The sequence below is a fragment of the Solanum tuberosum genome, unplaced genomic scaffold (assembly GCF_000226075.1).
Source record: "Solanum tuberosum cultivar DM 1-3 516 R44 unplaced genomic scaffold, SolTub_3.0 scf00172, whole genome shotgun sequence".
Classification (NCBI taxonomy): Eukaryota; Viridiplantae; Streptophyta; class Magnoliopsida; order Solanales; family Solanaceae; genus Solanum; species Solanum tuberosum.
In genome coordinates, this window is record NW_006239095.1 from 676,758 (window position 1) to 702,023 (window position 25,266).

At 35.6% G+C, this 25,266-nt stretch overlaps 4 protein-coding genes and 1 pseudogene across 8 annotated transcripts; 1 reads left to right on the top strand and 4 right to left on the bottom strand.

The window, feature by feature from the left end:
• Positions 1–1,860, top strand: part of LOC102582993 (uncharacterized) — a 4,569-nt pseudogene extending 2,709 nt beyond the window's left edge.
• A 1,189-nt stretch (positions 1,861–3,049) lies between these two features.
• On the bottom strand, positions 3,050–5,809 carry LOC102603874 (uncharacterized). The gene is made up of 5 exons (XM_015311642.1): positions 5,372–5,809; positions 4,311–4,436; positions 3,934–4,227; positions 3,238–3,396; positions 3,050–3,131 (listed from the first exon to the last, which is right to left on the bottom strand). Exons 1-5 carry the CDS (start codon positions 5,534–5,536, stop codon positions 3,057–3,059), a joined length of 819 nt encoding a protein of 272 aa, XP_015167128.1. The 5' UTR covers positions 5,537–5,809; the 3' UTR covers positions 3,050–3,056.
• Positions 5,810–6,941: 1,132 nt separating this feature from the next.
• On the bottom strand, positions 6,942–8,594 carry LOC102583550 (probable rRNA-processing protein EBP2 homolog). Of its 2 annotated transcripts, none has more exons than XM_015311676.1 (2): positions 8,516–8,594; positions 6,942–7,965 (listed from the first exon to the last, which is right to left on the bottom strand). In XM_015311676.1, the coding sequence occupies exon 2, from the start codon at positions 7,948–7,950 to the stop codon at positions 7,057–7,059; it is 894 nt and encodes a 297-aa protein (XP_015167162.1). In that variant the 5' UTR covers positions 7,951–7,965; positions 8,516–8,594; the 3' UTR covers positions 6,942–7,056. The 2 variants fall into 2 exon arrangements, with proteins under 2 accessions (XP_015167162.1, XP_006354174.1); XM_006354112.2 differs by having other exon boundaries at positions 6,942–7,961; positions 8,516–8,577.
• A 1,161-nt stretch (positions 8,595–9,755) lies between these two features.
• Positions 9,756–14,422, bottom strand: LOC102583878 (uncharacterized protein YqeH). The gene is made up of 3 exons (XM_006354113.2): positions 13,038–14,422; positions 12,101–12,268; positions 9,756–10,731 (listed from the first exon to the last, which is right to left on the bottom strand). The coding sequence occupies exons 1-3, from the start codon at positions 14,256–14,258 to the stop codon at positions 10,351–10,353; spliced, it is 1,770 nt and encodes a 589-aa protein (XP_006354175.1). The 5' UTR covers positions 14,259–14,422; the 3' UTR covers positions 9,756–10,350.
• Positions 14,423–16,176: 1,754 nt separating this feature from the next.
• On the bottom strand, positions 16,177–24,284 carry LOC102584192 (E3 ubiquitin-protein ligase SINAT2-like). Of its 4 annotated transcripts, XM_006354115.2 has the most exons (5): positions 23,718–24,284; positions 20,617–20,683; positions 19,718–20,020; positions 17,828–18,211; positions 16,177–16,735 (listed from the first exon to the last, which is right to left on the bottom strand). In XM_006354115.2, exons 3-5 carry the CDS (start codon positions 19,934–19,936, stop codon positions 16,412–16,414), a joined length of 927 nt encoding a protein of 308 aa, XP_006354177.1. In that variant the 5' UTR covers positions 19,937–20,020; positions 20,617–20,683; positions 23,718–24,284; the 3' UTR covers positions 16,177–16,411. The 4 variants fall into 4 exon arrangements, with proteins under 4 accessions (XP_006354177.1, XP_015167161.1, XP_006354176.1 ...); XM_015311675.1 differs by lacking the exon at positions 20,617–20,683 and having other exon boundaries at positions 23,700–24,284; XM_006354114.2 differs by lacking the exon at positions 20,617–20,683 and having other exon boundaries at positions 23,718–24,283.
• Positions 24,285–25,266: the final 982 nt, after the last annotated feature.

Here is a 25,266-nt window from a genome sequence, read left to right on the forward strand (position 1 = left end):
CATCATACTCAACATTGATAACACAAATATCTTCCTTCATTATAGAAATAATCTACTGGAAAGGATCCATCAATTTCAGAATTTTATTTTCAAACTCATTGCAAGAAAAGTGATAAAAGTTGGGTAAATGAGAAAGCTGGGAAAAACTTGCCTCTGAAGCCACATTGGATGGGGGATGCAGTATTCAAGGAGATGAAGGGGCATTGGGAGTCTCCTGCATTCAAGATAAAGTCCGAACAAAACAAATAAAACGTGATTCAAATGCTGGTGCATCACTTCATACAGGTGGTTGTATACCTCATCGAGTGATCTATAAGAGAATGGTAATCATAAATCTTTTTAGATGTATTTCTTTTAAGAAAATATCATCATACTCAACATTGATAACACAAATATCTTCCTTCATTATAGAAAGAATCTACTGGAAAGGATCCATCAATTTCAGAATTTTATTTTCAAACTCATTGCAAGAAAAGTGATAAAAGTTGGGTAAATGAGAAAGCTAAAACTGCTTATGTAAGTATTCGTTCGCTCTATTCTTTTGTAGATTAAATATTTTATTTTAAGTTGTGTTAAATATCTTGGTAAGAAGATGGAATGATCTTGTTGTAGCCAATTAGTATTGTGGCCTAGCGGTGAATGAAAACCATGGAAAACTAGGGTGAAAATTCCAGCAGAGACAAAGTGCTAGGTGATTTCTTCGGTACTTAAAATGGTGGGAGGTAGCAAGTACCCGATGAAATAAGGAAGGTGTGCGCGGCAGGTGGCCCAGACACTGCGGCTTTTTAGAAATGAAATGATCTTGCTGATAAACTTAAAGTTCTTTGAACCAATAAATATGAGAAAAATTGCCTTATTTTCCAACTGTTTGGAAAACTAGAATTATCTTCCTTGTGATCCCGTTCTACTATAATTATTTGATACTAGTGTTAGATGTAGTTGTCTTCCAAGTGAAAGCAATCATAAGTGAAGAACATCTCGACACTTTTACTTCCAAGTACAAAGAATAAGAAGTTGGCAGTACTCTACAGAAAATGCCATGCTAGTATATGCATTATGTAATCATATTTTATTTGTTAATATCAATGTTGACAAGTATATTGCTTTTGATAGTTGCCAGTTAATAGTGAGAGCTAGAGATTTGCCTTTAAATATTGTCTCAAATAACTTGTTTTGATGCAGAATACTTTTGAAAGAAAGAAACAAGAATTATTAGCTTCTCAAAGTGCATCAGCTGCGGAAGGAGAAACTAATTTAGCTGGTCAACCTTCTCAATTAACAGAAATGGATATCTGGGTGCAATCTGTTGGTGGAAAGAAAAAAAGGAAGAGTTAAAGGTCTTGGATCCCTGGGTCGATCTGTAAAGTCATCGTCTAAACAATCAACATCAGCTTTATCGAGAGAAATTGATGAGATGATTAAAACTCAGGTAAATGCTTCCAATGCCGACTTATATGCTCAACTGCAGAAAGAGTGTCACAAAAATAAGAGGATGAGAAGGGAATTGGACTTATTGAAGAAACATGTATACAACACATCATCTTCAAATAAGCAATCATCTCAAGAAGACAATCAAGCTTATGAGAAAGAAAGTGGTGATGACTCTGATAGCGTGAATGATAGTGGTTCTGCCCATGATAACGTGAATGACAGTGGTTCTGCCCATTATAGCGCATCATCTTCAAATGGGGATTGAGATAGTTGATGGTACTATTTAGGATTCAAATTTGAGTTGTAATTTGTTTTTGTATGTTTAAGAATCATATACTATTGATCTTGCAGATTTATTTTCATAGGAATTATGAATTCTGAATTCTGTTTTTTTGTTGAATGAAGTGATATAACGTGAATTGTGTTTTTTGTTAGTTTTTTGCGGGTTTCTTTTCATTGGAATTATCTTGAGCAATACTTTCATATATATCCGCAAGAAATTTCCTTTTGTTTCAAAAAATTTCATTTCCAAACTCCTATGGATTTACTTGGGGATCTTCATGGGGAATCACTTGCGAAATATTTCTATGAAAATCTGCAAGAAATTTCGTTTTTATAAGAAATTTTAGCAAAAAATTCGCAAGAATTTTCGTTAGTTATGCAGATAAATCCGCAAGTAATACAGCTGCGGATTTAAATTCCCCAGGTAAATTACCTAGGGATTGTATAAATCCCCAGGTAAGAGTTACCTACGAAGGTTTTTCCATCGGATTTCATTTTGCAAGAAAATTCGCACGTAATCAAATTACCTGCGGATTTACTGTATTATCCCTAGGAAAATCCCCAGGTAATCAACACTTTTCTTATAGTGTGGGAGCCTCAAAGTTCTGCGGTCGAAAGCATGGCATTTGAATTATTTTGCTGAAGAGGCATGGAGTTTACTTTAGGAGGGAAAGAACCTACATGATTTGGAGCTGGCCTAAGGTTCATAGGTTGCATTTGAGGGACAGTAGGTGAAGCTATACCCTGATTTGAAAATGTCGGATGCCTAAATTGAGGGAGAGGGACAGCAGGTCCTCGAGCAAAGTCAAGTGGCATAGGTGGTCCTGGCTGACTAATCTGATTGCTTAATTGGGGTCTTTGAAATCCTTGAATGACAGGTGGGGGATTTGGATGGTCTATTGCTGGTCGTAGATGAGGCGGAGTCATATTGGATTGAGGTGGTGTAGACCCTAAAGATGGTATAGGATGTCTAAGTCCACCAATTTGTCCAAAATGAGCGGAAGGCATATATGGCTGCTGCATTAGTGGTGTCTGTGGGCTAGAGTGAACAAAAGGGTTTCAAGGAAATGAACCAAAACCATCTTGCATACCATGTGGTGGACCAAAGGGCGAGGATGTATTTGACAGGTTGGTAGATGACGGTGATACTTGTTGAGTGTTGCTGACCAGGGATGCTGAAGAAATCCCGGAGTTAGCAGGTCTTGGAAATCGAGGTACTGGATTTTGAGATGTCGGTCCAGGAAACCATTGCCCTTGGTATGGCTGGAAATGGCTTTGAAGTTGAGCAGGTTGTGCTCCAAAACCTGGTTGAGCCATCCCGTGATCTACTACAGGAGGAGGAGTCAGGCCAGGTGTTGCTTCAACGGAAATAGTTTCTCCATCACCTGACGCTTTTGTGGTTGTGGCGCAGGAGTCATCTGAGAACCAAATGGAACACTTAACTTTACGACGCACACAAAAAAAAAAAAAAAACTGAATTGCCGCATTGGTATTCACAGTAACACCATACTACTGTGTACTTACTGAAGCTGGGGTAACCAGAAGTTCAATTAAAGCAACTGCAGCATCAACCTTTTCATATGTCTCAGCTGATACTTGGACATGCATTTCCTCATAAGCACCAGAGTCAGTTTCACCAGAAGTAACTTCTACCTGGGGACAGATTAAAACACACGTCAATTTTCAAGAAATCAAGGTGAACAATAGGTATATGTCGTTGCAGCTCATACAGGAGGCTTGACAATCCAGACATGATGATCTAATACTAGGAGCAAGTAGAACATAGATTGCATAAAAACTACAGTTTATAGGTGTCTCCAGCCTAGTCTACAACAACATACCCAGCGTGATCCCATAAATAACTAGCTCGTGGCAGTCAGAATCAGTATATTAAAAGACATGACATTGAATAAGTGCACATCTACCATTTCATATCTAAACCTGCTCTTTTTTGTTGTAGGAGCGTGGATTGGTGGGAGGAGAAGGACAACTAATAACAATTTTCTCCATAAGTCTCCCGTTAATCCATAGTTTGTCTAACTTGTTTTGCAAAGGCAGGCCATCATTCTCATTGATATCAACACATATTCAAGTCTTACAAGAATGTAAATGTAGTTAATAGAGTAGTAGTTTTGAGCCGAGGAGAAGTGTAATCCAATACAATACAGATGATCCTTAATCTTGTTCCAGTTGATAAGAATTCTAAAATTTTAAGAATCAACTCACAGAACCCAATGGGAGAACTATTGGAACAAGAAAAAAAGAGAAGGAGCACAAAGTTCCAGAAAACTGGGTTAAACTTACAGGTACTGGAATTTTTGCCTCCTTTGGTACAGGCTTATAACCAGCAGGTGGCTTATAACTGGGATTCAGTTTTAGAATCTCCATGGACATGAATAAAATCAGATAAGATGTATTGTGTGTTTGATAATGGAAGAGTAAAAGTGAGTGACTCGAGGGATCAATCACAACACACCAATGATTTCCTGTCTTTCGAGTTCCAGTGATCTCACATTCTACATCCAACAGAAGACGTCAGCTTTAGAAGCTAACCCATGCAAAATTTGCAACTAAAAAATCTTAATGAGTAAATTTACCTCATCAGTAGGTTGATGATCTGAAGACTCGTGATCTTTAGCAGGAGAGGCTAATAATGAGTCTTTGCTGCCTTCTCCCTCCAAACTCCTAGAACTCAGTAGTTGTGTTATTTGATCCACACGTCTCTGCCCAAAATTTGTAAGGCCGCAATATCACTTGGTGGCACCTGGAGTAGGAAATTAATAAAAGCCATTCACACAGAATTACACTGTTGTTTAGGACCCAATGGACAAAGGAAAACTATTAATGGCCACCACGCCATACTCCATCATAAATGCGTTAAAAACTTTTTTTTTTTTTTTTTTTGTGTGTGTGTGTGGGGGGGGGAGGAGTTGATAGAGTTATGAAGTTCTTCAAGAAATGATCAAACTGAGAAGAACAAGAAAACCATGGATTCCAGTCTAGGATGATTCTCATGTTGCACAAATATATGTGAATGTAATTACGGTTTATTTCTATGTTGCTCGAATTCCCCTAAAATGTTGCCGCACCCATGTCAAGTCCTCCAAAAATGCACTACTTTTGAAGGATTTGCCATGCACCCGTCTGCATTTTTGACATACTTTATTTTCAGCTGTTTGATCAATGTAACATAATATGTATACATATTGCATATATACGCATGTAAATGTGCAGTTACACATAACCTAACATAGTAAAGCAAATTTTTAACGACTGTTTTGGAGTGCTCTTGTCCATGTTGTGGATTTCTTAAAGAAAGGCATGCCCTGTTATGATTCTCTGTATCTATATGAGAAACACATGCATAGATTCAATATTAAGGATCACAAAACATAAAACACAAAATAAATTGTGTAATCTCAACACGTCCCTACAATGTTGAGTTTGGAACTAATGTTACATTGTTTTCTTCTGATGAAGAATACAAAGGTCATTTCTTTCTGATGCAAGAAATTATCAAGAAACGTAAAAACAAAAAACTAGAAACTAAATATTCTTTTAATAAAGTATTACTTTCAATATATTTCTCAATCTCAAGAAAAAGCTTTAAAAAGAAGAGAATGTAAATAGGTATATATTGCAAAGCATTCTAAAGCACCTGATATGCCAATGCTCTTGCTTTCCTGACAGTAGTATCCTGTGTGAGATCAGGGCCCCATTTGGTTTTCCTTTGCACCTGTTTAGTGCTATCTTCATTTACAGAATCACTAGCTCCTTTTTTCCTACTCGAAATACCGGAACCAATGAACCAGCTAATATACATGAGCTTACAATGATGATGATGTTTGAATACATAGTATGCACATAACTAATTACAGAATACTATGACCCCTGATTTTCTACTATAACTGCTATAAAAACCCTAACTTCAGAAGATGCTCCTAAACAGACATAAAACTCAAAACAAACATTTAAAAATGTGAACACCCTAATGCCAGTGTTATAGCATGTATGGCCAAGTACTTTTGAAGATTAACTGTTTGTGTTTGGGAAATTAATTTGAAAAGCACTTTTGTCAATATAAGAGCAACAATTTGTGCTTCACCAAGGTACTAGAAGTGCTTCTTCCATGGAAAAACTATTTTTTTTCAGCTTCTACTACTAGTCACAAACACTTAACTTTTCCCTAAAAGCTTGGTTAAATATCTCAACTCTCTAAAATAATCACTTAAAAAAAAACTCTAGTGTGCATACATAGTTCTTTTTCTGTTTTGTTTTGTTTTCCCCTCAAAATTAACATAGAAAACAACTCTTCATGAACAGATGCAGGTATATAGATAATCTGTGTCATCCATCAACTAATCCCCATCAAACAGATTGTAATATCACAAACTGAACTTCCCACTTTCCTCAAACATAAATGAAACAAAATTCACAACATTAAAACTTCCATTTTCCATACCAAACCCCAAAATCATTTCACACAGAAAGGAAAGAACATATTTTGGAATAGCACAAGAACAATAACAACATACCCCGTGTAATCTGGGGAGGGTAGAGTGTAAGAAGACCTTACCCCAACCTGGTGGAGATAGAGATGTTGTTTCCAAAACATCCTTAGATCAAGTGCAGCAAATCAAAGTACTTATGAAAAAAGGGAATATGGCAGTGAAGAAAGCACTACAGAGCATTCAGAAAAAAGAAACAAAACAACAGCGAAATAATGCGGTAACAGAAACACAAATGGTAACAGATATCTGAAGCAAGAAACTGCACATATAACCCTAATACTACTGTGCTCCCAGACTCCCACCAAGCCTAACCCAACCCTAAAGCAAGTCAAAGTTCAACTACCTACTAAATCTTCTACCCTAATCCACTACCTCCATACTCTCTTATCAAAAGTCATGTCCTCAGTAAGTCAAAGCTGAATAGCACAAGAACAACGGGAAAAAAATGAATCTTGATTTTACAAACAACGAAAAAAGGAAGAAAAATATTGACAACAACAAACTACCCATTACCAAAGAAACCTTAAATATCAAAAACCCATGTCACATTTTTACTAAGAAAGAGAAATACAAAACCTCAAAACTGAACTTTTCCACTTTCCTCAAACACATAGGAAGCAAAATCTACAACATTCAAACCTTCATTATTACAAAATCAAACTAACAAACCATTTCACACAGAAAGAAAACAGTATATTTAACAATAGCACAAGAACAAAAAACTGAATCTTGAAATGAATAACAATAGCTCTCAATTAAGTACTATTTCATCCGCGTAACAAAGGAATAACTTTGGTCTAGTACAACAAAAAGTAGTAAGTGATGAGCAGAACTATCTCTTAACGCGCTTGTTGTTTTTTGCAGAACGATCACCTTTGTGGAATCCTCCGAAATCGTTGGTAGTGTCAGCAGTGTTCTGCTTCTTCAAACCTTTTCTCCCACCAAATCCAAACTTGGAATCCTTGAATTCCCTGCTTTTCCTCTTTTTGTCAAACCCCTTCCCTTTCCCACCAAATGTTGTTTTCCCACCGGAACGATCTCCGGGAGATACACCAGGTCTCTTCTTATTTGATCTCTGATAGGGTTTATCAGCATTTCCTCCATTAAATGCCAAATCTAGACCGCCAGCATCTTCTTTATCAAAGCCGCTTTGTTGCCTCTGCTTCCTCCACTTTTTAACAGACTCAATCTCTTGCTTCTTCTGCTTAGTTCTTTCTTTCATCTTCTGTGCTTGTACATCCTTGGCAAGTTTCTTGTTATCTCTGGCCTTCCTCCTCTCCTCGGACTCCTCAATCCTCCTCTTCTCAGCCAAGAGTCGGCCCTTTACTTTCTCCATGTGAGTGTCAGACTTCACCATTTCCGCATAATAATCAGAGGGCCTCAGAAATGGTTCACCGGTTGACTGAAAGTTGACGTACGCTTGGCGTATACCCTCCAACCCCTGAGTGTAAAACGAGTGCTCCCTCGCCAAATCATCGTTCACATCCACCTCTTCTTGCTCCTCCCTGTTGATGCTAAGCCTGTGAGTCCAATCCAAATCATCAGGCCAACTGATATCAGCTAGCCTTTCAAGTAAACCATCCCTGTTATATACAGCAGTTTTTGAAGGTTCAGCCAGCTTTACGACTTGCTGATCTCCTTCTTCATCTTCCGATTCCGACTCTGTTTCTGGATCGAAATCCTCATTCTCTGGGTTCATCATAGCCATTTCATCCGCAACCATCATACACTATCACACTTTTTGATAAGAAGAGTGAAAGCATAATATTAGATTTACTGACTAACTAGCTCAAATTACCAGTCACAAGCTCAAATAAAGGAGGCGGGTTGGCATCAAACATAAGACTAAGTTGATAAAAATGCTGAGAAAACTGCGAAAACTATATGAGCAAGCTTAATATCATTAAAAATAGTGAAAACTACATAAAAATGCTCAATCACTTTGAAAATAGCAAAAAATAAATGAAAATGCTAATATAAACAGTAAAAATCACATGGAAATATTCAAACACATCCAAAACTGACGAAATAAACCGATAAAAAACGCTGAAAAAACAATATTCATAAGCTTAATTGCATTCAAAAATGAAGAATTTTTTTTTCCGATTTCTCACACCAAATTTGCACAGATTAATCTGTGTCTCAGAAATCATCACAAAACAAGCAAATAACAGCCAAATTAGCACTAAAAAACACCAAACAAAAAAACAAAAACATATATATGTGATTTCAGTTTTCTAAATTACATCAATGAAAAACAATGGAGATTAACAGAGAGAGAAGAAACTTACAAACAATTGGAAGAATTCGAAAAAGTTGAGAGATTTTTTGGGACGAAGGGTTTAGGGTAGGGTTTTAGTATTAAATGATGGGCTGAAATTTATTGGGTTATAGTAAATGGGCTTGAAAGCCCAAATAAGGCCCATTTACCCAAGTAAGACTAAAATTACCAGTCATAAACTCGATACTTTCATCAATTTCTTTGGATTTCATTATTAGATTAATAACGATTCAACACTGATGTTGATTCGCAATACTATGCCATTACGCGTATACATCAAATTGAGAAAAAATATTTATGTCAATAGATTCATTTAATTGATATCAAATTACCTAAATGTCGATAATTCTATCAATTTCTTTGAATTTCATTATAAGATTGATGAAGCTTCAATATCGATGTTAATACAAAACAATATGGGATTACGAGTATACATAAGATTGGAGAAAGAATCAGGATATTTCAATTGTTGAAGTTGAAGATGGAATTATCAATATCCGTTTAGTTGCTAATGGCTAGATAGATTGAATATTTTAGAAAAAAAATGCTTGAGGTTTTACAGCTTACTGAGGCGAATGAAAATAATTAAAGAAAATGATATATTTTATATGGTTAACTTAACTACCTAATATACAACTCAAAATTTGAATTGAAAATAATTAAAGAAAATGATATAATTAGAACACTTTATTAGGAGTTGAGATGTTCAATTGTAACACGTCTTAGTTCGAGTATTTAAACAAAATATCCTAACAAGTTTAAGGGGCTAGTTATATAAGCCTATGAATTATAACACGAGAACTGAATAATATAATGAATATACTTTTATAAGTTAAGGTGACGAGATAAAAAAGAATAGCTCGATGCACAAAGCATCTTATGTCCATCAAGGGTCCGAGAAAAAATCGCACCCCAAAAAAGTATAATCAACTCTGGAGTCAAACAATCTTTGAACAAATTGATTGCAACAATACCTATTTATACAACTTATAACCTGCAGAGCTTTTTCTTTTTTTTTTATTCTCCACCCGATGTCCGGAGTCCACGCTCTGACTAACTCCGAATCGCGCACTGCAGGGCCCATTCGGGGTGACGCTCCCAACAAGATTTTCTCCATACTCAGGGCTCGAACCCCAGACCTCTGGTTAAGAGTAAAGCACTCGTACTAGTGCACTATAACCTGCAGAGCTAATATGATGCCTATAGCATAACAAAATTGATCAGATGACAGTATGGGTGGAGATCTAACATGGAAAGTAGAGTTCAACAAAATCCAATAATTTCGATCTAAACCATATGTGTCGCGAAATCTACTGAATATATATACATAAAATAAATATCAGAACTCATAAAACTTCAAATTCAAAACATACAAACTTCGAATCTTGAATAAGCCTCTAGATGGTAGAGCAGAACCAAACATTCGGTTTGTGTTACATACATGAATCCTTCAGCATTTAGCTTCATTTACGTATCAAGACATTTTGGCATCGATGAACAGCAAAATTTGTGTATAAAGAAGCTTCATTTACGAAATGAGACACTTTGGCATCGATAGACGCCAAAACTAGAGTATAGCGAAGGTAAGAACAGCGTAAAGGGGATACCACCATCACAGCAGAAGGGGTCTTGATATGCAATAATGGATGGACCCTGAATGCCTTTGCTTAATGCATTTCTCTGGTTTTGATGCCGGGTTTTTCTTTGCAGGGGGCAAAAATCATGGTAGAAACGCATCAACTTATCCAGGTCCCGGAGAGTAATAGGCGATTATTCCCATGTTCGATCTACATTCCAGTGCTGGGACAAGCAAAGTACATTGCCAGATTGTAAATGCTTCCACAATTAGCAAGTAGTTGAAGCCACATCGACAGTTGATGGATTTGCAGGTTTTTCTGCAGTAGAGTCGCTCAGTTTCCTCTTCTTCTCATCACAGCGCTGCTTATTTGAGGAGCGGTCAGCAGTGGAAACAATTTTTGAAACAGTAAAGCCAGCAACTTCAAAATCATAGGATCTGTTTGGGAGTAACGCGTTACGAACAATGACATCAACACCATCATATGTCCAGACACCTAATTTAGCATCTCCCTTTAGTCCAATGGCAAACCAACCAAGACCAGAAGCAGCAATATCAACAGAACTTGAATCCCACATATTTCCATTCACATGAAATTCCCTCTTCAACCATTTCCCTAGCTCTTCAGATCGTCCCTCTCCAATCGGCGGCTGACAAAATGAAAATACAATATAGCATTTAATCATATCATATATATCAGCCAAACTGTCAAAGCACGAAAGTAATTAAATCAGGTTTCTACATCTACTAGGGACTTTTAAGTCAGTAGCCAACTACAGGGAGACTTGTTTACAAATATCATGAAGCGTCTGAAGAATCTGGCCCCTTCTAGCGGTCCTTTTATGAACCTAAGCCATCTAGGCTATGCTTCATCAATTCTCAACCTTACAATTCTAAAGGTTAAGAAAGAAAAACAAATGAAAGCAGCAAAAGTATCATCGTACAACTGAATGAAGGATTCGGCAGAGATATCTGGAGAAACCACACTAGCACAACTCAGATTCCATATATTTTGACACCTGGTGAAGATTTAAAACACAGAATGGAAGTGATGTAATATCAAACACGCATGTTTAGGAGTATGTTTAGGCAGATAGACCGTTCACCCAGTGCCACTACCCACTAAGGCTGGCCTAATAGGAGAAGAGACTTGGAGGTAACAACCAGAATGAGACATTATTTGATCGTCGAAATGCCAATGTTAGATAGCACTTTTTCCTCTTGCCGAACCAGTTCCAAACATAGCATCAGTTTATAGAAGCTATGAGAAACTTGAAGGATGCTCTAAGACTATTGACGGCGTGGAGGTCGAGGATTGGGGTAGAAGGCTAGTAGTACATAGTTCCGCATCTTGTCTCTCCTGCTAGTAGTATTAGTATTATTTTACTATTTTCGTATTTTTCATTCTTAGTTTTCTATTACTACTTGTTGTCACTTAAGCCTCTATTTTCTTACTATTCTGTTGTTATTACTGTTTAAGTCTTCATAAATGTTGAGTTTTTGCTTTCCTTGAGCCAAGGGTCTATCAGAAACATCCTCCCGGCGTGAGGATGTTCCAGTACCTAAAATTTCTATTACCAAAGAACATTTATTTAGCCCTCACCAGTTCCAAACATAGCATCAAACTGTTTTACTTTATTGCTTTTTTCTTAAAAGTCGAGCACCGAATTCCCTACAACGCTATCATCCAACACTGCTATTCAGTGCCACAGACCATCAGCAGAACTTTCAAACTCTTTCACCCCAACACTCAAAATTCATGACAGAAGCAAAGCCAGCTTCAAGCTAGATAAGACTAAATTCAAAGACGCAACAAATTAACCGTCTTCTGTTGACAATAATATTTTTTTTCTTTTCTGCAGTTAAAACTGAATTTACACCAACAGTATTGAATACGTGCAAAGAAATTAATAGGAAGTGCAATATCATAAACTTCAGACAAAAGGGATTTGTTAAAAAGAAAGATTTGAAATTAGAAAGAAAGAAAGAAGAACATCCAATTCCTAAAGCAGATAGTACCTGCAGCTGACGCCCAAAATGTTCTTCCAGCATTGTGCTGACGTTCTCTGTCCTCCCCATGTGAAGTGGAATTAGCGGAGATGCCCAAACTGTAACATACACGGAATCAACAGATAATTCTTCCACATCCAACCGCATGAGCCCACCTATATGAACTGAATGTCCAACCTGTCCACAGCAAATAATGAAATCATGAGATTTCAAAGTGGATAAAACAAACTAAACCAGAGAAAGCATGTTCTTCAAGTGAAGTTAGAGCATAAGCATAGGCAGACACATCTGATGGAGAATAGGTGCAATGAAGTGATAAATTTGGGTTGTCTTTTCATATTTAGATCCTGTATCTAAGACTACACAAGCAACCAAAACAGTCACATCTCCACAAACATTTTACAGGTTAATAATCTAATCTCTGGTTATATCTTTCCTGGGCATACCTTGCCATTAGATTCTCTTTTAAATGCTCTAAAGCTTCACGCAAAGTTTTTGACCTGACCAAAATCTTTTTACAAAATGGAAAAAAGTAAAATACACATCTGTGAAGTAAGTTCAGATAGTTGGTTGAAACATATTACAAGCAACAATAAGCACTAAACGGGAGAACTTAAGCCAGTATACCACCTCAAAAATGAGAAAAGGAATAATAAATTATACTAAAGTTGCTTCCTTTCTTGTTTTTTATTTATTTTTATGAAGTTGCTTCCTTTCTTATCTTCTGGTTATCTGTTAACAATCAGTGCAAAGATTGGATAAGACTAAGCTGAGCATAATGAGATGGACTCAGTAAATTTTCATAGTTGTATGATAGTAACTGATTTCTCCGAAAGACAGTAAGCAAAGTCAACAGCACTCAAAATTGAAAGTGAAGTGCAATAGAAAGAAAGCTTTTGCAGTAAAATAACACATTCTCTAAGCAGCCAAGAAGAGAATTATGAACCTTGATTCTATATGTCCTTGGCTTCAACTCTTTACTTATATGAACTAGCTTCTGCTCATCCCTAGTCAACCTTGTCGAAATCTGATGCGGATGTAAAAGCCCCGGAGTATCAAACAACTTGGCATTCCTTGGAAGCACCCCTTCTACCCTCAGTATTCCCAATGTAGTCCCCGGCACCGGTGCCTCTGTTAAATGGCTTAGATTTCCACCTGAACACTTCCCTATTGCATTGATTAATGTGCTCTTTCCAGCATTTTGTGCTCCTACTGCCCAAATATGCCCTCTTGGCCCGGCCAGTCCCACTACATCATCAATCAAATTCTTCACTCCCCAATCCCTCACTGCACTAACCATATGTACACTCGTCAACTTAATCGCCCCACCCTCTCTTGCCCTTGTCCTAACCCAATGTTCAAGCCTAGTAGGTGACAATGAGCTAGGTAAAAGATCAATTTTTGTAACTACCAATACCATTCTAGGTACATTCCCCGATTTCCCCTCCTTCCACGCCCGCGAATTCTCTTCAATTGTCCTAGAAACTAACTGAGCTACTTTCCTAGGAAACGATCCATCGAAATCAGATGCATCAACCACCATCAAAACAACCGCCCTCGCCCCACTACTCGACATCAACCTCCTCCCAACAGTATGATCAAAATCAAAATCAGGCAACAAATTCTCCACACTTGGATCCTTAACCTTCCCATAATACCTCAAACTATGACACCTAGCACAAACAACAGGCTTTTCACCTTTCTGCCCTGGTTTTTCAACATTTTCTTGATTTTCATGCTCTACATCCTCATTAAGCAAACCCCTTTTCAGAGAAAAGGATATCTCAGGCTCATCAGCAACTGGATTCTTGTTAATGGGTGTTTTATAATTTGGGGGTTTAACACAAGGCTTGATGAAATACCCTGGTTGTTTTTGGTCAGAATCTTGCATTTTAACACCACAACCAGGGCAAACAACATCAGAAATGGATTCCTCAAAATTCCCATCTCTAGAAACTGGTAAAGATTGGATTTTTATAGGTGTAGAGTAGTTTCTAAAGCTGAACAAGAATGGAGGGACAAGGGTTTTAGCAGGGTTTTGGGTATAAACATTTTCAAGAATTGGAGGAGAAGAGTTGGGTATGGGATTTTTGTGTGTATATGCTGAGAGATAAAGTGGAAAAATCAATTTCTTCAACTTTGATGAAGAAATTGATCTGATTATCATTGTTCTTTGATTGTTCTTTCTGTTAATCTAAGGTTGTTGTGAAAGAGTTTCAAGAGGCATTTGTACCCTTTTTTGAGGGTTTAAGGAATTTGTTGTCTCTTTGGGCTGTCTAAAACTAGCTAGGGTTCATTGAAAATTTTAATTTCGGGATCTAAATTACTCTAGACAAGCTTTTTATGACGAGCTCGATGGCTCCATCAAGAAAGAATATAAGGGGTTTTGAATTTGAGAAATTCATTAGGGAGATTCTTGCTCAACCAATTAAGTTATTCTTATGAATTTTTAATTTTTTCTTTTTTTAAAAAAAAGTTAGTGATAATTTCGAAAATGGTGTGTATTCGATTTTTGAATTTAGGATTTTGAAAAAATATAATTCAATCTTAATGAAAAAAAATTGATTTAATTTGATTTTTTTCTTTTCTTTTTGATTTAATTTATTTTTTGATTATTGGATCATGTCAGAAAAAATAATATGAATCTATTCGATTTTTATTTTAGGATTTTGAAAAAGTATCATTCAATCTGAATAAAAATAAATTTGATTTGATTTATTTTTTCTTTTCTCAATTTAGTTTAATTTTTTAATTATTAGATCATGTCAGAAAAAAATAATATGAATCTAATATAATTTAATTGAAATAATGGACATTTTTATAAAATAATCCGGCATGCCTAAATATTATAATCAAAATAAAATGTAAATGTTATTTAATGCAAGTTGATTCTTTTATTGAGCATATATTAATAATTAAATATGTTTTATATAAAGATAAATAATTTTCCAGGTGTTAAAATGAGTCTGCTCTTGTTAAAAAGTAAAAAGAAGAGTTGTTACTAGTGAAATTCAAACACACGAACACTTTAAGTTTGCATGTCTTCGCTCTTTCAAGGCACATGAAACCACTTAGGATCACAATTCCAACCTTTGTTGGTAAACCTACCCTCATAGTTCCCCAAGTCAAATAAGAGAGACGAGAAAAATGCAACTATCTAATCAAGATCACAATTTCGACCTTTGTTGGTGAGTTCACCCTATTAGTGTTCCAAGCCAAATAAAAGAGGCAAGAAAAATGCAACTATCTAATCAACATCACAATTCCGATATTTATTGGTCAATCTACCCTAATAGTGGTTCTCCAAGCCAAATAAGAGATAAGAAGAATACATCTAATCAACATCACAATTCCAACCTTTATTGGTCGATCTACCCTAATAGTGGTTCCCCAAAAAAAATAAGAGAGACGAGAAGAATGCAACTATCTAATCAACATCACAATTCCGATCTTTATTGATCGGTCTGCCCTAATAGTGGTTCCCCAAGAAAAATAAGAGAGATGAGAAGAATGCAACTATCTAATCAAAATCACAATTTCGATCTTTATTGATCGGTCTGCCCTAATAGTGGTTCCCCAAGAAAAATTAGAGAGACGAGAAGAATGCAACTATCTAATCAGCATCACAATTCCAATCTTTATTGATCGGTCTGCCCCAATAGTGGTTTCCCAAGAAAAATAAGAGACGTAAAGAATGCAACTATCTAATCAACATCACAATTTTGATCTTCATTGATCGGTCTGCCCTAATAGTGGTTCCCCAAGAAAAATAAGAGAGACGAAAAGAATGCAACTATCTAATCAGCATCACAATTCCGACCTTTATTGGTCGGTCTGCCCTAATACCCCCACCCCAAAGACAAATAAGAGAGACGAGAAAAATGCAACTATCTAATCAGCATCACAATTCCGACTTTTATTGGTCGGTCTGTAATACCCCCCCCCCCCAACGACAAATAAGAGAGATGAGAAAAATGCAACTATCTAATCGGGATCACAATCCTGACCTTTCTTTCCTATAAAAAATGACTATTGAACACATAAAGAAGCAATATGAGGGACTTGATAAAGAAACAAAAAGGCAAGAGAGAATAACAACCAGATAGATTATCATATGGCAGGTCATAAAAAAGCTTAAAATGCCTCACAACTTTAGATACATGATCCACAGTTGAGCTAAACTACAATCGATACGATCGATCCGAAAAACCAGAAACTGTATAGAACCATTTACAAAAAATTAAGCCACCAACCAATTTAGCGATAACTAACTATACTTTCTGGGCATCCCCACAATGAAGGAAGATGCATATATCTAGTTTACAATGGCTCTCGCCAAATACGCCCAGCTACCTTTAGCTTCAGCTCTTTCCTGTCACCACCAGAGAAGAAGAGTGCCATGCTCCTTTGAATAATCAGCCCGTCTAAACTGTCTCGGACAGTTTTATGACTATCACGGATGCTCCTCGGTACTCCCTGCCATGTTAACTTTCTGCCAAATCCACCTACTTCAAGACTATAACTAAATCTTTTCGCATCATCATCATCACCCATAAAACGAAGGAATGCCATGTATACTGGTGCCAATCCAAGATTGAAAGCCTCAAAGTGCAGGCAGAACTGGTGACCGAAACAGTTAAAAACCTATTCCAGGAAACAGCAAACAAACTATTACCAACAGCACATTGCAGATGGAACAATGTGAAAATCCACAAAAAAATGAAGCTCAGTTATCATGGCTAAATGCTAGACCGAGAATTAATTGGTAGGCGAACAACAAAATTATGCATGCTCTTGTCTGCCTTCATTTTCAACCAGAAAAGATAAAGCTGGGCATAAAAGTATGAACCTCCTAGCAATAGCAAAAGTACAAACATGACGATGAATAACAAAATGTATACATCACTTCTACAATTGGATGAAGAAAACTACTCCCCCGTTTCAATTGTTTGTTTGGTTTTGATGTGACGCGGAGTTTAAGAAAGTAAAGAAGACTTTTGAATCTTGTCATCTTAAACTAAAAATATGTAAAATGTACCAAAATGTCCTTCAATCTTATGGGGTTAAACATGTCATGTGGAGAGTTGGAATTAAAGAGTTTGCCAAAAAGGGAAAGAGGCATTCTTTTTTAAACGAACTAAAAGGAAAGTAAGACAAACAAATTGCAACGGACGGAGTAGATAATAGTGTCAATCTTTTTTTTGATAAGGTAAATAGTAGAGGATTTTTCCTCAAAGTATCTAATAGGAGGCCAAGATCTAACTTTTAAGAGGAAAAAAGTAACAGAAACAGCCATCAGTTTCTCTCCTTTCACAGATGACAGCTTCAAAATTTTCTAAAGATTTTCTTTCAATGTTACTTAAAAGGGCATGTGAATCTCATTGGGATTTCGCCATCTTCCAACGAAGGCCATTCAACTTTAAGTTGTTGATAAAGAAGCACAAAAAACTGGACGTTTGTGTTTCTTTTACTTGTGCAGGAAAGTTGTAAAATTACAACATACCCTGTGTTAGCCTACAAGTGGGTCTAGGGAGGATAGAGTGTACGCAAACCTTACTCCTACCTTATAGAGATAGAGAGATTGTACAGTCTTACCCTGCATTGCTGCAAGAGGCTATTTCCATGGATCGAACCCGTGACCTCCTGGTCACATGGCGGCAACTTTACCAGTTACACCAAGGCTCTCCTTCACAACAAAGGTAAAAAAAAAAAGAGAAAGAAAGAGAGAAGACTAACCGTCAACATCCATGTAGCATTCTCAACTTCTTGAGGATTAGATTTGACATAACGATGATTGAAGGTACACCCATCATGCATATCAACCTTGTGATCATCTTTTAGGTGTGCAACGAGGTGCTGAATATCACCAGTAACAGCGCATTCAGATCCTGCATATGGGCAATTGTATGGGCGAAATCTGCAGTTCTGCTCATGTCGAAGCCTAGTATGATAAGTGAATATATCTTGACAGCCATAAATTTGGTATCGGCACGGCAATTCTAGTGACTCAGCAATTTTTTCCAGTGCTAGACATCTAATGTTTCCAAGCTCATGGCGGCAAATAGGACATACATGTACTTTTGACTTGCACTTCACGCATAATGTGTGGCCATTTGGACACTTACAAGAAAAAGATCAAGCTCAGTAAAAGACCAAGAAACGCATAATGGACTTGAAGAATAAGATCACAAACTTAACAAAAAAGAAAAAGAAAAACGAAACAAAAGTTCAGTCGGCCAACATTTTTTTGGAAGGCACTAATCCTTTGAAGGGACAACATCTTTTTCTTTTGATTGTGCCACAAAACTATCACACACTACCCTAGAGAAGGACGCATGCAATGAATACTACATAAACGGTAGATAGGAAAATCATCTTTCCAACTTTCTATCCCGAAAACATACCAAAAAACTGCTATTAATGTTAAATTATATGCTTTACTGACTTCTTTGTGGAAATTCCTTTACATAGGCCATAGAACTAAGAGATGCATTGGGTATGTAGACTGTAGTACAGTACATAAATATGTTTATCTTGTAGGAAACTAGGTGCTCTCTATCGTTAACTAGCAACGACAAGCATCAAATTTCCACAATTATTTTCTCTAATACAGCTTGTAGAGTTGACTGTCCATAACATGAGACATTTATCCTTCAGGAAACTAGGTGCGCTCTTATTGTTAACAAATGATCGGAAGTACAGATTTTAACCATCATTTTCCCCTCATACACCTTATTTGAAGGAAAGAAAGGATCATTCAGACTTCAAGAAAGAAGGATGGGAAACCCTTTTTTGCCATGCCCAAATAACTTGAAAGCTACTATACTTGACCTTTCTTTCCTCGAATGAAAACGTTTTCCTCCTCCAGCTTTTCTTACAAATCTAGACAACTACAAGATTACATTAAAAACTTAATGAACACCTCTCTAGTATGAACACAAAGAAAATAAGAAAACAAAACTGGCCAATTGCTTCGCACAAGATTTTGAAGCACCGGTCAAAGATATCAAGGAGTATGGTCCTTCAGCGAGTAACTTGTGGCTCTTGAAAATAAAAAGAACTCAATTACATGCAAAGTTAGATCCTATCTAAAAGCTTAAACTGTTAGAGAAGGGACACTTCTATTTAAGTATTTTTTTGACATGCAGGTTTGATTTATTTTCTTGGCAAATGACGTGGAGATTCCTAAAAGCCTGAATTGATTATATTATGCTGCAACTTCATTAAGATGTGACACTTGAATTAAAAAACTCATTAGAACCATTTATAGTCATTTGTCTAAAAAGAAAGCATAATGAGATATTATGGAAGCTGGACATAACTCCCATCAAAAGTGAGATGATTGCATCAGCTCAAAAGCGAACTTATGTAAGATAGTACAGCAGTAAAACGTTTTCTTAGAATTCAAAATTCACTATCCAATACATTCTTTAGGGTTTGGACAATTAAAAATCTGGTGTTCAATAATCATTTGGAAAAATATCTGCATCCTTATCGAAATTCAACAGCAAGTACCAAAAGCTCCTCCCACCCTGTACCACTTTGGTGAATAACAGAATGTCAAGAGATCACAAATCACTCTCATTGCAAACCTTCCATTCCAATTTAAGAAATATTAGAATCTACCTGGTGAATTGGTGGATACATTGGATTCATACAAACAGGGCATTCAAGTAGCTCATGAACAGCACTATTAGATCCCGCTCCATTCTTCCCACCAATAACAGCTGCAGCTTTTCTAAAGGGGGAGTTTTTGAATTCAGCACTTTCTGGTGCAATACCATAGTCAGCATATGCACTGCGGGAATCACCAATATCCTGGTAATTACTGCCTCCGGGAGCCATGGTATCTATATAAACTACTAGGTGTTGACAACAATATATATCCTCCTCAAATCTGATCTTCTAGCTCTCTTGACGGCCCTGATCCTGCCACCAAAGGAAGCACGGACATAAATTGGAAAGATATTCATTTTCTGTATAAAAAGGCAGAGAATTCAACCTATCAAACAGAATAAGAAAAAGATCTATATAAATGAAAAATCAACAAGGCGTCGGAAAGGAGGTTTGTGCCACTACCAGTTAGAACAGCCTATTTTAATGCCAGTTAATGCATGCAATCTAACACCAACCACTTATATGGAAATTTATTTGTCAAGTCTTCGATGGCTAACCAGAGTAAATTTTTAAGAAAATATTCATTTCGCAAGCAAAATTAACACGAGAGTTGTGAAAAGGAGAACAGCAGAAAAGAAGTTTAGTTATACAAGTTAGTGTCCCTTTTATAAATAATGAGATAACTAGTCTATGAACTTTTCGATTGTCAGCATTCAAGATTAGCAAGCTGCACACATGTCTAGAACAGAAGTCAATTTAATGTATTGTCTTTCAATAACTATGTCTTGTGTCAAATAATTGCTGTAATAAGATACTTGTGTAAGATCAAAATTTTATTATTCGTAAAAAGTTTGACCAAAGACTTAATTCACCGAGTAAACTTGCTATGTTGTTGTCAATTAATTCACCTATCAATTTTTTTTTTGAACAAACACATCTAATCCCCGAAAGCAATTGCAAGTGGTCCTTTGGCAACTGCAAGAAGTAAAATTAAGATATAAATAATAGTTGCACATCTGTAACTTCTCTTCAGATACTAACAAAGTCCTTGCATTGCAAATAATGTGAAGCTATGCTACTCTCAGGACAAAGCATCTAGAAAAGTGTAGTTCAACCAAAGATTGGGAAAGAGTGTTTGTACTAGAAACCAAGCTGCTACAACCTAGTCCAAGATTTAAAATTCCTTTATAGGCATCATCTGATGGAGTCATAGAAATTCATCGAGGTGAAGTTTGAAAGATGTGGACATAAATAAATATAGGATATTTTATTGCTAGTACATCTTAAACAGCAGGTGATCTACAAAGAGGACGATTATATTGGAGAACAAAGTGATATCTTATCCAGAATGACACCTCATCTGCAGCTGAGTTTCATGGTATGGATTGAGCAATCTATCCAAGACAGCCTTAATTATTGGAAATCAAAGCGACATTTTGTCCAAAATGACACCTCATCTGCAGCTGAGTTTCACGGTATGGATTGAGCAACATACTCGAGAAAAAAAGTACTTTTTTGGACAACCCAAGAAAACTAGTCCCTTTGTCATAAAAATTTGTCCAATTTCATATCTAAAGAATCAAAGAAAAAAATCTTTGACTAAGATTTTCAAGTGTATCATGCTGTTTGAAATGGAAGAGATTATAACTTGAAAAGTTTCTAAATATCCAAATTTATTTCAAAGTTGTTTTTTAACAAGTAAAAGTTTTTTATGAGGATTTGGCATCTGATGTTTTGCAAAGCTTATAAACGTATCTTAACTTGTAATTAAAGTTTCTTACCAAGAGCTAGATTATATTAATTGCTCAGCAAAAAGAATATCTGGTCTCATTTCGACTGTGTTATATATATTTTTTTATGGACACTAACTATTGAAAAGAGTGCATAAACACAGTGGTATAGGGTATTCAAAAACCAAGCAATGTGCTTTTATGTAGCACACAAAGTAGCACTTTGGATTTGTCAATTTGAAGTCAAAGACACATAGATTGAGAACGAATATCACAACCATAGCCACATGGCAAAAATTTGATAGAAAGATGAAAACACATCAGGAAACTATATCTTTGGGTAACAGATGTGTGTTGGCTAGAGAACTATCCATCACTCCCATGCAATAATCATAATTTGACAACAATTGGATCCAAAGGTAGAGACATATAAAGAATTAAAAGTAATTCTTTTCAAGATACATTTAGAATTTCATTGACAATAATGGGGCGGAGGGAGAAAGAAGTTATTGAAGAGTGAGGTAAGGTATATAGTAAAATACTCCTATTCTTGGAAATTCTCAAAAGGAAAGTAAGCTAGTAATTCTAGGGCTGAGGGCAATATTTAAAGGAATGGCATTCATACAACTCCTTTATATGCATAAAACTTTGATTTAGCTACGTTAATAATCATGACACTCTTACGAAGAAAGTGATGCCTAATAAGTATAACGACTTGGTAAATACTTTACCTGCTCAAAAAGAAGTATAAAGACTTAGAATTATGATTTTTCTTCAACCTTAAAATTTGCCATGCAGCTTCCCTCTTCTTTAGGGAAGTGAGTGTGATATGCTCAAAAGTTGTTTCGAGTTTCGACACTAATCTATCATTAAAATTGTCTGCAGACACATTTGCTTAATATTCTACCAGCCAAAGCCATCAAACGCTTTAGTGCTCGTGCAGGATACCTTGGTTAACCAAACTGACTCACCGAGATGAATAAATCTAAGTTCTTCAAACAAAAAATTTCTTAAGTGTGGATAGAGAGTTTCCTCACCTGACAAGGTTATCCTAAATGTCCAGCAAAGTATCACCTCAATAGGAAGAAGCATAGACAGCATAGCAACTAAGGTATCTCACTTATTTCCAACATCACACTGAAAAAGTACCATATAAAAATCTTCCCAAAGAATTTTCTTACACGTGAAGCGAACAAAATGCCTACAACATCAAGAACTACTACGCCTCACTCCCCTTACCGAAAAGACGTAACTTTAATTGGACAAAAATGAGAAGAAAAAGAAGCAGCAACAACAACATACCCAGTGTAATCCCACAAAGTAAGGTCTGGGGAGGATAGAGTGTACGCAAACATTACCCCTACCTTGGAGGTAGAGAGGCTTTTTCCAATAGACCCTCAAACCAAGAATTCAAACCAATTTTATGACACAAAGGTTCAAACTTTATGAGCTCATAAGAAGTCCCAGAAACAAGAAAAGCACAAAAAGGAAGAAAAAAAATCATCATCCAACAAAATTTGCTGATCAACAAAAATAGCAGCCAAGACTAGAACAAACATCCAAAGATCCAAACTATGTTAGCCATTTTTAGGAGAAAGAAACCTAAATCCTTGACAAGAGAACATTTCTGAACTCTTCACTTTTTGCCAACATTCCCAATTTTTCAATAACCTAGTAAAGGCAATTCAAAAACCAACTCTGACAACTAGCTCAAAAGCAAAAAAAAAAAAGACCCAAGATGCTACATCATATACTTTCTTCACATTTATCCTCCCTCCTTTAACCTTTGATTCCTCAAATTCAAACAAAATCACCAACTTCCCAGAAAGAAAAAGTAAAAACCTGAAAGCCTTAAAACCACAAAGATTATCAGCACCCCACAAACATAAACTTCAAATCAAGAAAAGATACCACAACAGAAGTCCCAAAATCTAAGGTAAAGAGAAAAAAAGAACCAATCTTATGACACAAAGGTCCAATCTTTATGAGCTCATAACAACTCCCATAAACAAGAAAACCACAAAAATCATCAGCACCCCACAAACATAAACATCAAACCAAGAAAAGATACCACATCAAAAGTCCCAAAATCTAAAGGGAAAGGAAAAAAAAAACTAGAACTCAAACCAATTTTATGACACAAAGGTCCAATCTTTATAAGCTCATAACAACTCCCATAAACAAGATAACCACAAAAATCATCAGCACCCCACAAACACAATAAAACACCAAAATCTAAGGTAAAAAAGAGCAAAACCAACCAAGATAAGATTTTGTACCTAAAAGCCTGATTAACTCATCCCATCCTCTACAAAAGCAACCAATAATTGGGTCTTCCTGATAGGCTTCATCAACCAAAAAAAAAAAAAAACAAAGAACAGAAAATTAAAGGGTCTTAACAAAAGGGTAAGAGTGGGTGGTTGAGATGAACCAAATACCCTTAAAAGCTTTCTCCTTGATTTTCGTGTCCACCAAAACAGGCTCTTGTTTTTTCAACAGTAAATCTGAGAAAACAAAACCATTTGTTTGTTTCTCTTTACCAGTATACAAATCTAAGGGTAACAAGAGTCAAAGATTTGAAAAGGGTCACAATCAAATCATGTAAATCCTCATAAATTCATAATAATTTAACTTATAATTGAGACAACCCCCTTATAGTTTACTGATTTTTGTGACACATACACATGTTTGTGTACAAATAGAAAAAAATTGAAAAAAAAATAAAAAAGATTGGATTTTTTTGAAATGGTATTGTGAATTTTGTACAACACAGCATTTTTTGTGGAAATTTTGTCTTAGAGGATGACCATTAATGGTGGACTTTGAAGTTTGAAGCTGTGTTGGCTTTTTCTGCTGAGGGGAGTGGGGGTCAGCTTTTGTTTTCTTGATTTTCTCGCAAAAAAAAAGGGAAAAAGGTGGCATTTCGCGTACGCAACGTTTGAATTTTTTTTATTATTACCATATGATTCTTTTTACAAAAAATTGTGATGATGTTCGGATTAGTTTACACTATAAATTAATTATATGAGTATTTATTACTAATGTTTAATATTTTTTCTATTCTTAATTACTTGTTCATTTTTTAATTCACACACCTATTAAGAAATTAATTAATGACATAGTGAATTTACCATTTTATTCGTATTAATTATGAAGTGGATGAAAAATTCTACATTTTTCAAAGTAATTAGTCATTTAATTGAGGGTATAATAGATAAAAAAATTGTAATTTCTTAATTTATCAAAATGGACAAGTAATTAGCGATAACTATAAAAAAAAAAAGTAATTAGGGATAGAGGAAGTATTAAATAACTTTTATTTTTTTTATATACTTGTAATAAATGTTGGATAGATTTTTTGTCGAGACTTGAACACATTGAATAACATTTACTTTTTATTAATATAATATAAATATTGAGTGATTTTTTCCCATTAAGATTCAGATTGATGAATAAAAAATTGTTCAGTATTATTGTATCATTGAAATCTGAACATAATATCTCGTATATAAACACAATATATATTGAATATTCCTCATTTATATTCGTGTTATTTTACTACATTTTGACTATTTCATTATATTTGTTATTGAATTATCATGAATTCATGATTATCAGTTGGACTCTATTTGTCAAAACTTAAGGAGATGAGCATAAATTATCAATTATTTCTTTCATTTATTATAATTAATTAAATTGAGTATAATTAATATGAATGACATCTCACATAATCACTTAAATTAAAGATAATCATCAAATATATAATATATATGTATAAACCAAATAAGAAGTTATATATGTATAAACCAAATAAGAATATATATATAT